At 39.0% G+C, this 14,231-nt stretch overlaps 1 protein-coding gene across 6 annotated transcripts in view; it reads right to left on the bottom strand.

The window, feature by feature from the left end:
* Positions 1-14,231, bottom strand: part of PGGT1B (protein geranylgeranyltransferase type I subunit beta) — a 100,843-nt gene that overhangs the window by 27,970 nt on the left and 58,642 nt on the right. For all 6 annotated transcript variants that reach the window (XR_007516098.1, XM_049873621.1, XM_049873622.1 and 3 more), the window contains exon 7: positions 541-725. Coding sequence is in view for 5 of the 6 variants with exons in the window: in XM_049873621.1 (XP_049729578.1) it covers positions 541-725 (185 nt within the window). In the remaining variant the exon portion in view is untranslated. The remainder of the gene's footprint in view (positions 1-540; positions 726-14,231) is intronic.

Here is a 14,231-nt window from a genome sequence, read left to right as displayed (position 1 = left end):
TTGTCGTTGTTAGCTGTCCTCAAGTCAATTATGACTCATGGTGACTCCATGTGTATAGAATAGAACTGTTCCACATGGTTTTCAAGGCTGTGACCTTTTGGAAGCACACTGCCAGGCCTGTGTTCTGAAGAGCCTCTGGGTGGGTTTGAACTGCCAACCTTTCAGCTAATAATCGAGCACTTAACAATTTGCATCACCCAGGGACTCACCCTCCCCTCAAACCTTTACTAGTATGACTTTCTGACAGATTCCTGCTCTGGATGGGCAGATGGTCAGTTTCAGTAAGGATATTTTTTATGACTTAATACCTACTTTCATTCCTAGGTTCTATGCTACTTGAGTTTCCTAAGAATGGAAATTTTCAAGTAGCACAAGAAGATAAGTGAATTCTATGGAAAAACCACACAAGAGTAGCTAGAGCAACAGGAAAAACTTAGTACCCTAAACCTAATAATATTTAATGTATATTACAAGGACCAATCCCTTTAGCACATTTCATATTATGGAGAATACGTTTCTCATTTTTATTAGTTCTCTTACCTTTAGAGTTGCTCCCACCCAAAAAGAATAACAGGTGTCTACAGGCTTATTAGGTCTTCCATGATAACCATTTTGTTGCCTCATTATACACCACCTCTTTATCCTGTTCAATTCTTTTTCTGAAAAAACTTCTTCTAGTTTACCCATCAGACACAGTGATGCAATGCCACAAAATGTCGATCCTCCTGTTAATCAAAATGATACAATGCTTTAAACTTCAAATTAGATGTCTACGAAAAGAGTACAAAATGGTTGTGAAAAACAACTGTTTAAACAATTCTAGAAGAATAGGGAAATAAACTAATATAAATTAAAAGGCAATTAATTATAATTTTAGAATAACCACTAAGAACTAGTGTCTTCAACAGTAAGTTGATTGCCAAAATAATAAAAAAAAATTAGAGCTATAAGAAACACTGTTATTGTTGTTAGGTGTCATCCAGTTGGTTCTGATTCACGGAGACCCTACTTATGAAAAAAAAAACTAAGACTCACGGAGATTAAGGAATTTGTTTAGAATTACATGGCTTATAGCAAAGTTGAAAATAAATCTAGGTCTACTGACCCCCTCCCTGTCCATGACTCTCACCAGAGTCTGATTTTAATTCCCTTAAAGACAGTATGTTACAATGTTCTTGCTCATGAATTGAGGTTCTATCTGCCTGAACCTAAAGACTGATTTTTTACATACAACATAAACAAGCTAGGAGCTGGTATGCAGATACGATATCTAGTCAGTTTAAGAATTTTAAGGAAAAAAATTAAAAAGGAGAGGAGAAAAAATATATGGAAATACAAGCACAGCAGATTTTAAAATTTATCTATACTCACTATAAACCCACTACCATCAAGTCAATTTCGACTCATAGCCACCCTACAGGACAGGGTAGGACTGCCCCATAGGGTTTCCAAGGAGCAGCTGCTGGATTCAAGCGCTTACCTTTTGATTAGCAGTTGTAGTTCTCAACCACTGTGCCACCAGGGCTCCTAAACATATCTAGGTCTTAATCTCTAGACTCTGTGAATGTTACTTTCTATGGTCAAAAGGATCTCACAGATGTGATTAAGATCCTTGGAGACAATATGGAGAGATCATCCTGTATTATTTGGGTGTGTGCAGAGAAAGATTAGACTACAGAAAGAGGAGCAGGCAATGTGACCACAGAAGCAGACTGGAGTGCTGCAACCACAAGCCAAGGAATCCTGGAAGCCACCAGAAGCTGGGAGATGCAAGGAACAGATTCTCCCCTGGAGCCTCCAGGAGGAACTGGTGGCTCTGCTAACAGTTTGATTTTAGCCTTGTAAGACTTGGTTTAGATTTTTGGTCTCCAGAACTGTAAGAGAATAAATTTATTTGTTTAAAGTCCCTAGGTTTGTGATGATTTGTGACAGCAGCAATATGAAACTAATATGCCAACAAAAATAATTACTTTCCTCAAGAAATTTAACTGTTACTCTTCAAACTACTTGTGAGAATTCTTTAAAGCAAACTGGCACAATTTAAAGTACAAACACTCATTACTTTGCTCAAATCACCAGATTTTGAAAATGTTAACACCAGAAGTAATCTTGGGCTCTGTCATGGATTGAACTGTGTCCCCCCTAAAATGTCTGTCAACTTGGCTAGGTCATGATTCCCAGTGTTGTGTGACTGTCCATCACTTTGTCATCTGATGTCATTTTCCTGTGTGTTATAAATCCTTTTTCTATGATGTTGATGAGGTGGGATTAGCAGCAGTTATGTTAATAAGGGAGGACTCAACCTATAGAATTAGGGTGTTTTTTAAGTCAATCTTTTTTGAGATACAAAGGAGAAGCAAGCAGAAAGACAGGGGGACCTCATACCACCAAGAAAGAAGCACCAGGAGCACAGTGTGTCCTTTGGACCCTAAGTTCCTGCACTGAGAACCTCCTCGATCAGGGAAGACTGATGACAAGGAGCTTCCCCCAGAGCCGACAGAGATAAGGCCTTCCCCTAGAGCTGGCACCCTGAATTCAGACTTCCAGCTTCCTTGACTATGAGAGAATAAATATCTCTTTGTTAAAGCCATCCACTTGTAGTATTTCTATTATAGCAGTACTAGATGACTAAGACAGGCTCTAAGCAGCCAAAACAGTCTATGCTTTAAAGCATGGGAGTATTTGGTGGTTCCCATGTGGCAGGCATGGGTTCCATTCCTGGCCAATGTACCTCATGCAAGGCCACCACTCGTCTGTCAGTGGTGGTTTGTGTGTTACTATGACACTGAACAATTTTCAGTGGAGCTTGCAGGCTAAGATTAACTAGAAAGAAAGGCCTCACAATCTATTTCCAAAAATCAGCCAGTGAAAACCCTAAGGCTCACGAGAGTCCAACCTGCAACTGATCAAGCGGATGGCACAGAATTTAGCAATGTTCTATTTTATGGTGCCTGGAGTCACCAACCATGAGTCTGGGCCGACTTGATGGTAGCCAACAACAATGCTTTAAGCCAAAATTCACTTACCAACAGGTAAGTCCCTATCCCCAACAGTCTCTCTGTTTTACACAAACTGTAAAAACTTAGTTCTAAAAGACTGGACTAAACGCAGTATGCTAGAAGGGTGTTAGAGGTAGACATAAAACCAGCCAAGAAGTTTGACAATAAGTAGATTGAGAAGTATTATAAAAAAGCAGGCACAAGAACGCAAAGACAGGATGAGGTCAATGATGCCTAAAATCTTAAAAATACTTCAAGAATATCACAACACTATATTAAAGTACAATACTAGAACTGCTTCTCATAATAACAACCTGAATTCATCAAGAAAAAGTTAAATTACATTCATTATGCCTTGAGAGAAGAAAGGAAAATAATCTTTTTTACCTTAGGCATATAGTAATAAAAGAATATTAACGCACTGTCATGGATTGAATTATATCCCCCCAAAAATGTGTGTATCAACTTGGTTAGCCCATGATTCCCAGTATTGTATGGTTGTCCTCCATTTTGTGGTTGTAATTTTATGTTGAGAGGATTAGGGTGGGATTGTAACACCACCCTTGACCAGGTCTCCTCCCTGATCCAATGTAAAAGGAGTTTCCTAGGGTGTGGCCTGTGCCACCTTTTATCTTATAAGAGATAAAAGGAAAGGGAAGTAAGCAGAGAGTTGGGGATCTCATACCACCAAGAAAGCAGCACCAGGAGCAGAGCACGTCATTTGGACATGGGGTCCCTATCCCTGAGAAGCTCAACCAGTGGAAGGAATGATTGAGGACAAGGACCTTCCTCCAGAGCCAACAGAGAGGGAAAGCCTTTCCCTGGAGCCAACGCCCTGAATTTGGACTTGAAACCTACTAGACTGTGAGAAAATAAATTTCTCTTTGTTAAAGCCATCCACTTGTGGTATTTGTTATGGCAGCACTAGATAGCCAAGACAGACACATACTAATTAAGAGAATAATAAGATAAAGGAAAGATTCCCACCTGAAATGGTTAAATATGCCACCTAAAGCGATATGCTTCAGTTATATGGATAATTAACACATGTACAATACCTCAGTCATAAAGAATCATACCTGGAAGGGATCTATCCCAGTTCTTCCAGATGCAGTAAAGGTGGTGTTCCTGACCCTAGTCTTAGTTATCTACTGCTGCTGTAACAGAAACACCAAAAGCAGATGGCTTTAACAAAGAGTAATTTATTTCCTCATAGTACAGTAGGCTAAAAGTCCAAATTCAGGGCATCGGCTCCAGGCGAAGGCTCTCTCTCTATGGGCTCTGGAGGAAGGTCCTTGTCCTCAATCTTCGCCTGGTCGAGGAACTTCCCAGGTGCAGGAACCCCGGGTCCAAAGGACGCGCTCTGCTCCTGGTACTGCTTTCTTGGTGGTATGAGGTACCCCCGTCTCTGTTTACTTCTCTCTTTTATATCTCAAGAGACTGCCTCAAGATACAACCCAATCTTGTAGATTGAGTCCTGCCTTGGAAACCCTGGCAGCCTAGTGGCTAAGAACTATGGCTGCTAACCAAAAGGTCAGCAGTTCGAATCCACCAGGTGCTCCTTGGAAACCCTATTGGGCAATTCTACTCTGCCCTGCAGGTCACTATGAGTCAGAATTGACTCGATGGCAACAGGTTTGGTTTTTGGCTTTCACTAACACAACTGCCACCCATCATCTCTCATTAACATCAGAGAGGCAGGATTTACAATATATAGGAAAATCATATAACACTGGGAAGCATGGCCCAGCCAAACTGATACATACATTTTTGGGGGGACATAATTCAATCCATGGCAGTGACTTATATTTTAATAGTATAACAGTTATACATTAACTTATTGTACCTACAAGGCTTTACTGCTTATTTCAAGCATTTTCATATCATTTGTATATATCAAGTTATCTAAAAGAATCCATGTCCTCTGAAATGTATAATTTAGAATGGTCAACAATGACATTGCTATAGATAAAGTAGAAAACCAAACAAATAGGTGCATAAGTAAGTATATCATTTACAGTTAAAATCAGGTAAACTGAGGTAAATTCATGGGTACAGAAGGCTTAGTTGAAGTTAGGCCAAACGGAGTTTACAGTTTCTCTTCTGATTAAGAAGTACACAGTACAGTTTCTCTTCTGATTAAGAAGTAGACATATTTTAAAAGAATCAAATTAATGAATCAAGTGAATTTATCTGAACTTTTACTAAAGTAAATTAAAATATTGTGAATCCTGACAGAAGAAACAGTTTTAGCCTTAGCAAAGAGGGAAAATTCAATTCTTCCAAAAATACATGAACATTTTACCCTAAATTCGTACAGTACTATCACACAAGAATCACTGGGAAAAACAGCATCATCATACTTGATAATCATTGACTGAGAGGGTACAATGTGCCTGTTTCATGACAAATGGGCTCTGGCTAACCAGTAGCTGGAAAAGAGCAACTGAATTAAAAAAAAAAAAAATTAAAATGAAAGAAGTCATTATGTATTTTCTTTTTGTCTTAGTCACTGTTGTTGATTTTGTATTCACTGAGTGATTGTTTTTCTCTTCTTTTGATGTATAGGATTGTTAATTTCCTTTGTGGTTAACTTAGTATTTGCCTCTATTTTTCTAAGTTTAAAGCAATCTTTTATATCTTGATATCGCCTTGACTTCCCCTCTGTATGAAAGTTCCACGACTACATTATTTGGTTCCTCTTTTTTGTTCTAACGTCATCTTTACCAAACTTTCAGAGAGGAGTTAATACTAGTACTACTAAAGGTATTTCGGAGTGTAGAAAGAATGTAATACTCCTGAACTCAATCTACAAAGTCAGAATAGCCCTGATACCAAAACTAGGTAAAAAAAAAAAAAAAAAAAAAAAAAAAAAAAAAAAATTTTTTTTTTAAAGACGCCATAAAAAAGAAAATTACAGATCAATGTCTGTCATGAACATAGACACAAAAATGCTCAACAAAATTCTAGCCAATAGAATTTAATAACATTAAAAAAAAATTCACTATGACCAAGTGGGCTTCATACCAGGTATGCAGGGATGGTTCAACATCAGAAAAAACAATGTAATCCATCCACATAAATAAAACAAAAGATAAGAACCACATGATCTTATCAATTGATGCAGAAAAGGCATTGACAAAGTCCAACACCCATTCAGGATAAAAACTCTCAGCAAAATAGGAACAGAAGGAAAATTCCTCACCACAATAAAGGGCATTTATACAAAGCCAACAGCCAACATCACCCCAAATGGAGACAGTCTGAAAGCATTCCCCTTGAGAACAGCAACCAGGCAACAATGCTCATTATCACCACTCTTATTCAACATTCGTCCTGGAAGTCCTAACCAGAGCAATGAGGCAAGAGAAAGAAATAAAGGGTATCCAAACTGGTAAGGCAGAAGTAAAAGTATCCTTATTTGCTGATGATACGACCTCATTCACAGAAAACCACCAAGAATCCACATGAAAACTATTGAAACTAACAGAAGAGTTCACCAAAGTATCAGGATACAAGATAAACATACAAAAATCAGTTGGAGAACGCTGAAGAGGAAATCACCAAATCAATACTATTTACAAGACACCAAGAAGATAAAATATTTTGGAATACATCTAACCAAAGACACCAAAGACTTTAATACAGCGAAAACTACAAGACATTACTGCAAGAAACTAAAAGAGACCTGCATAAGTGGAAAAACATACCTTGCTCGTGGATAGGAAGACTCAACATTGTGAAAATGTCAATTCTACCCAAAGTGATCTTCAGATACAATGCAATCCTGATCCAAATTCCAATGATATTTTTTAACGAGATGGAGAAACAAATCACCAAGTTCATATGGAAAGGGAAGAAGCCTCAGATAAGTAAAGCATTACTGAAGAAGAACAACAAAGTGGGAGGCCTCACACTACCTGATTTTAGAACCTATTATACCACCACAGTAGTCACAACAGCCTGGAACTGGTACAATAGATACACAGACCAATGGAACAGAATCAAGAATTTCAGAAGTAAATTCATCTGCCCATGAGCAGCTGATATTTGACAAAGGCCCAAAGTCCGTTAATTAGGGAAAAGTCAATCTCTTTAAGAAATGGTGCTGACATAACTGGATATCCATCTGCAAAAAAAAAAAAAAAAGACCCATACCTTACACCATGTACAAAAACTAGCTCAAAATATTCAAACCAAAGACCTAAGTATAAAATCTAAAACAATAAAGATCATAAAAAAAAAAAACAGGGATAATGCTAGGAGCCCTAATACATGGAATAAACATAATACAAAACATTACTAACAATGCACAAATGCCAGAAGAGAAACTAGGTAACTGGGAGCTCCTAAAAATCAAACACTTATGCTCATCAAAAGACTCCACCACAAGAGTAAAAAGACAATCTACAGACCTGGAAAAAATTTTGACTATGACATATCTCATCAGGGTGTAATCTCTAAGATCTACAAGATACTATAAAACCTCAACAACAAAAACGCAAATAATCCAATTAAAAAATGACAAAGGATATTAACAGGCACTTCACTGAAGAAGACATCCAGGCAGCTAATAGGTACTTGAGGAAATGCTTACGATCATTAGCTATTAGAGAAATGCAAATCAAAACTACAATGAGATACCATCTCACCCCAACAAGGCTAGCATTAATCCAAAAAACACAAAGTAATAAATGTTGGAGAGGTTGTGGAGAGACTGGAACACTTACACACCGCTGGTGGGAATGTAAAATGGTATAACCACTTGGAAATCAATCTGGCGCTTCCTTAAAAAGCTAGAAATAGAACTGCCATATGATCCAGCAATCTCACTCCTTAGAATATATCCTGGAGAAATAAGAGTCATCACACGAATAGATATATGCACACCCATGTTCACTGCAGCACTGTTCACAAGAGCAAAAAGATGGAAACAACCTAGGTGTCCACTGACAGATGAATGGTTGAACAAATTATGGTATATTCACACAATGGAACAGTATACAACAATAAAGAACAATGATGAATCTGTGAAACATCTCAACATGAATGAATGGGGAAGGCATTATGCTGAGTGAAATCAGTCACAAAAGGACAAATTATAAAAACTCAAGAAAAGGATTAAATGAAGAAAAAAAATTCTTTAATGATTAGGAGATTGGGGAGGGCGGAAGGGGGAAATTCACTAACTAGATAGTAGACAACAATTCTTAGGTGAAGGGAAGGACAACACACAATATAGGGCATTCAGCACAATTAGATTAGACCAAAAGCTAAAAAGTTTCCCGAACACAACCAAACACTTTGAGGGACAGAGTAACAGGGGTGGGGGTCCGGGGACCATGGTTTCGAGGGACATCTAGGTCAACTGGCATAAGAAAGTTCATTAAGAAAATGTTCTGCATTCCACTTTGGTGAGTGGCGTCTGGGGTCTTAAAAGCTTGTGAGGGGCCATCTGAGATGCATCAACTGGTCTCAACCCACCTGGAGCAAAGGAGAGTGAAGAACACCAAAGACTCAAGGAAAATATTAGCCCAAGAGACAAAAAGGCCACATAATCCAGAGACTCCATCAGCCCGCGACTAGAAGAACTAGATGGTGCCTGGCTTCCACCTATGACTGCCCTGACAGGGAACACAACAGAGTCCCTGACGGAGCAGGAGAAAAGTAGGGTGCAGAACTCAAACCCCAGTAAAAAGACCAGACTTAATGGTCTGACTGAGACTAAGGAACCCCAAAAAACATGGCCCCCGGAATCTCTGTTAACCCAGAACTAAAACCATTTCTGAAGCCAACTCTTCAGATAAAGATTAGACTGGACTCTAACATATAGTTCTTAGTTCAAGGAGATACATGAGACTAAATGGGCAACTCCTGTCTGGAGGTGGGATGAGAAGGTACAAAGGGACAGGAGCTGGTTGAACGGACACGGGAAACACAGGGTGGAAAGCGGGAATGTGCTGTCACCTTATAGGGCCGTGTATAAATTTCTGTATGAGAAATTAACTTGAGCTATAAATTTTCATTTAAAGCACAATTAAAAAAAATTTCAAAAAAAAAAAACGGTCAATATATTAACATTTGGATCAGGGAATTAGGAAGAAAAACACATACACATAAAGAAAGGAGATTATCACCAAACTGTAGTAGAGGTACACATCCAAAATTCAGCCTTCAAGGCAGGGGATGCAAACTGGGATACCAGAAAAACAATTCATCAAATACTTACTGAACGACTACAATGTACAAGAGCATGTAAGAAATAAGGAAGACATGATCAGCTTACAGTCTAGCAGAGAAGATAAACAGAGATAACCAAAAACCCATTGCCGTCAAGTCAATTCCGACTCATAGCGACCCGGTAGGATAGAGTAGAACTGCCCCATACAGTTTCCTGGTGGATTTGAACTGCTGACCTTTTGGTTAGCAGCTGTAGCTCTTAACCAGTATGCCACTATCCAAACAGAGATAAGTACCATAAAAACGGTCTGAACCAACTGTTATGGGAATAAAGGGAAAAGCTTCTTAGGGCTAGGGTAGATAAGACACTGGAAAAATTTTACAGAAGTGGACCAGTCAATTTGATGCTTTAGATACACACACTGTAATAACCCCCTAACAATAAAAACTTGTGAAACTAGGTAAAATGGATGCAAAAAACAACCTTGGATTCTAGAGCATCAGAGAGCTGAGGAAACGGACTGAGCACCGAGTGGAAGGAGAGGCAGAACAAGGCTGGCAGGAAAAGAGATTCGTGGATCAATCGCCCTCTGCCTGTTGCCATGGAGCAGCCAAGGGTGAAGAACCCAGGAAAGTAACCACAGCCGGTGGCAGAGGGAAGCACAGGAGAGGTATAACATTGAAGTCAGGGAATCACAGGAAAGTACCTCTAGAGCGAGAGATAGACTGAGTCACCTGAGCCTTAGAGAAGGAGAAAGTATAGACGGGGGGGGGGGGGGCATATTTCCAGGAAAGTAAAAGGGATAAACAGGGGCAAGTGAGAGCTCCAGTAACTCTGGTGACTGAAGGAATGGAAGGAGGATGGGTATTGGTACAAGGACTGCTTGTCAGTGGAGCACCCGGCCATTTATATGGGAGCCACCCAGTGAAAAGTCAACTCACAGAGTAACAACTGGAGCCCCTACTCCAAGAGCCACCCCAGTACAGGCAGGCACCCTGCCTGCCATCATTAGTGTGTGTCCTGAGGTGCAGGCTGAGCCAAGGCTAGAAGCCCGCCTCCACCCCCGCCAGGCAAAGGAGGCCAGCACAACTGCACCAGTTACTGCATTAACAGCAGGACTACCCCATCCATTTGGGTAGCACTCGTTCACAGGGGATACGAAGACATCATGACCTGATCTCCAGAGAATGCACTAACTGTTACCACCAACGTGGAAAGACCTCATGGTCCCACAAGGGTTGTGGAGGAACCCTGTTCACTCAACACTTGTCACATAATATCAGGGAAAGAACCTGCTTTCCCACCTCCACTCAATCCAGTAAGGGAAGACCATCTAGTGAGAGGAAATTGTGCCCAGCCAACAGACGCCACCAAAGTCACACATAGAAAAGAACCACAAAACAACAAAAATCAAAATAATACAAAGGAAGAAAACATTCAAAAGAGAAAGAGAAGAAAAAAAGCTTGGAGACATCAAAACAAACAAAAAATCAGCACAAACATACATACAATTAATAAAGAAATATATAAATAAATAGACACCCAATGCCGCAAAGACAGCAGACAATAACAAATCATATGAACAAATGGCATAAGATGCCTCAAACAAGTGAACAAAATAAAGGGGCAGAAAATCTTCCTCAGGAAGAGATGGTAATGAAACTACTTGATATGGAATTCAAAAGACTTATATATAAGATCCTCAAAGAGATCAAGGAAAACACAGACAAAATCCTAGAAGAACTCAGGAAAACAATACAAGAACAAAATGTCAAAAGAAATAGACAATTAGAAACCATACAAAACAAAAACTAGAAATCCAGAAGATTAACAATGAGATACCAGAAATAGATAACTCAATAGAAGGATACAAAAGTAGAATTGAAGCAACGGAAGAAAGGAATCAACGAAATTTAGGATAAATCCCTTAATACTAATCTGTTTGGGTAACAACTAGAAAAAAAGAACGAAGAAAGCCTAAGAGTTACACAGAACACTACCAAGAGGAAGAATTTACACGTAATTGGAATTCTAGAACAGGAGGAGAGAAAACAAGGCAGAGAAATTTTGAAGATTTACTGACAGAAAACTTCCCTAATATCATGAAAGATGAGAAGGATTCCATTCAAGAAGCTCAATGAACCCCAAAAGGACAGACCCTGAAAGAGTTACCAAGACACATCATAATCAAACTTTCCAAAACCACAAAGAGAATTCTGAGAGCAACTCATGAAAAACAAAATTAGTACCTACAAGGGGGCACCTGTAAGACCAAGGGCTGATTTCTCAGCAGAAAACATGACGGCAAGAAGGCAGTGGGATGACATAAATAAAACCCGGAAAGAAAAGAATTGCCAACCAAGAATAATATATCCAGCAAAATGATCTTTCTAATACAATGGAGAAACTAGGACATTCCCAGATAAACAGAAATTAGGGAAACTTACAAGAGATATTAAAGGGAGTGCTTCAGCCAGAGAACTAATGACATGAGACAACAACCTAAGACAAAGACACATGACGGCATCTCACAGATACCAATCCAGATAAATACTTCACAAAATTAAAATAAAGCTAAAAACTGAAAACAGGGAACTGGTGATGTCAATCTGTAGATGACGGCAACTTCAAAACAAAAAGTGGAAATAAATGGTGGAGTTATAGAAGTTCCATATGGACAGGAAGTTACGGTGATATTAAATATAAGACAGTTTTAAACTTTAGGAAATTAAATCTCAGAGTAACAATATAAAAAAAAAAAAAAACCTATTCACCAAAATAAAGAAGAAAATCAAAAAGACTCAGCACAGAAAATTAAATGGAACAAAGAAAACATTAACACCACAACAAAAAGCGTAACAAAATGGTAGCAGTAAATTCATACCTATAGATAAGCACATTGAATGCAAATGGTTTAAATGTACCAGTCAACAGACAGTGGTAGAATGGATTAAAAAAACATGACCCATCAATATGTTGCCTACAAGAGACACACCTTAGACACAAAAATATTTCAAAAAACAAAACAAAACCCAAACCCATTGCTGTCGAGTCAATTTCAACTCATAGCGACCTACATACAGGACAGAGCAGAACTGCCCGATAGGGTTTCCAAGAAGTTCCTGCTGGATTCAAACTGCCAACCTTTTGGTTAGCAGGGTATCCAAAATAAATAGAAAAGGAGCAGCCAAAGAAGCCCACAGTCATCAAAAAAAGGAAATACAGTTAGCCTCCACTTCTTGAAGGTCTGCTTCAAGACGCTTTGCTTTTATAAAAGACCTACATTAGTACCTGTTCTCACTAGCTGAAAGAAATACAAAGAGGATTTTTGCTTTTAGGACGAAAGGCAAAAAGCAGAAATAAGGTCCAGCATTTGTTTTGCAATGAGCTGTTAAAGAGGCAGTGTACACCCTGAGGAGCTACAGTGGTGAAGCCAAGCTCATTCCACAGGAATCACATTCAACATTTCAGCATCAAGCCCCGACAGCTTTGAACTGTGTCTGTAGGCATCTGTGCTTTAATTCGATTTGTGGATCCTTTAGCAAGATGTGTCCTAAAGTGAACAAAATAAAGACATTGTGCATGCACTGAATTTGCTTGTGTCTTTTACCATTCATAGTATTTGTATATGCAAAAAGAATCATGAAAGCTGTTGACATTATTTCTACTTTATTTAGGCTGTTTATCATATAATTCCTACTGTTACCATATGCTAGTATTATTTTGGAGCCCTGGTGGCACAGTGGTTAACAGTTAAGAGCTCAGCTGCTAACCAAAAGCTGGCAGTTCAAATCCCCCGTCGCTCCTTAGAAACCCTATGGTGCAGTTCTACTCTGTTCTGTAGGGTTGCTAAGAGCTGGAATCAATTCAAGGGCAATTTTTTTTTTGGTTTAGTGTTATCTTAGGTATTATGTGTTATTTAGTATGACTTGGTAGGTTATTTTTTAAGGTCTGGGAACGCTCAGAAAAACTTCCCATATAAATTGATGGTAATGCCATTTCATCTTAACAAAAGGTTTCACAGGAACACTCTACTTTTGGATAGCAGAAGAAAACTGTACTAAAGATTAGAGCAAAGAGATAAAACAGAAAACAGAATCAACAAGGCTAGAAGCTGGTTCTTTGAGAGGGTCAGTAAAACTGACAAAGTACTGGCCTAACTGACAATGGAAAAAATGAGAAGGTGCAAATAACCCAAATAAGAAATGAGACAGGTGACATTACAACAGAACCAACAGATCATACCAGATGTCATGGATTGAATTGTGTCCCCCCAAAAAATATCTATCAACTTGGTTAGGCCATGTGTGGTTATCCTCCATTTTGTGATTTTCCTATGTATTATAAATCATAATCTTTGCCTGTGGTTAAAGAGAATTAGGGTGGGATGCAAATACCCTTGTTCAGGCCACATTCCTGTTCCAATGTAAAAGGATTTTCCCTGAGGTGTGGGAAGCAAGCAGAGACTTGGGGACCTCATACCACCAAGACAGCAGCACCAGGAGCAGAGCACGTCCTTTGGACATGGGGTCCCCGTGCCTGAGAAGCTCCTTGACTACAGGAAGACTGAGAACAAGGACCTTCCTCCAGAGCCAACAGAGAGAGAAAGCCTTCCCCTGAAGCTGATGCCTTGAATTTGGACTTTTAGCCTACTTCACTGTGAGGAAACAAATTTCTCTTTGTTAAAGCCATCCACTTGTGGTATTTCTGTTATGGCAGCACTAGATGACTAAAACACCAGGATATTATGAAAAACTGTACTCCAACAAATTTGAAAACCTAAAAGAAATGGACAAATTTCTAGAAACACACTACCTACCCTAAACTGATACAAAGAGAGATAGAAACTTAGAACAGACCGATAACAAAAAAAGAAATTGAACACATCATAAAAAAACTCCCAAGGAAAAAAAGCCCCAGCCTAGACAGCTTCACTGGAGAATTCTACCCATTCAGAAGAGTTGACACCAATGCTATTCAAGCTATCTCAGAACGCAGAAAAGGAAGAAATACTCTCTAATTCATTTTATGAAGCCAGCATAACCCTGATA

The sequence above is a fragment of the Elephas maximus genome, chromosome 2 (assembly GCF_024166365.1).
Source record: "Elephas maximus indicus isolate mEleMax1 chromosome 2, mEleMax1 primary haplotype, whole genome shotgun sequence".
NCBI lineage: Eukaryota > Metazoa > Chordata > Mammalia > Proboscidea > Elephantidae > Elephas > Elephas maximus.
This window is presented reverse-complemented; position numbering and strand designations above follow the sequence as displayed.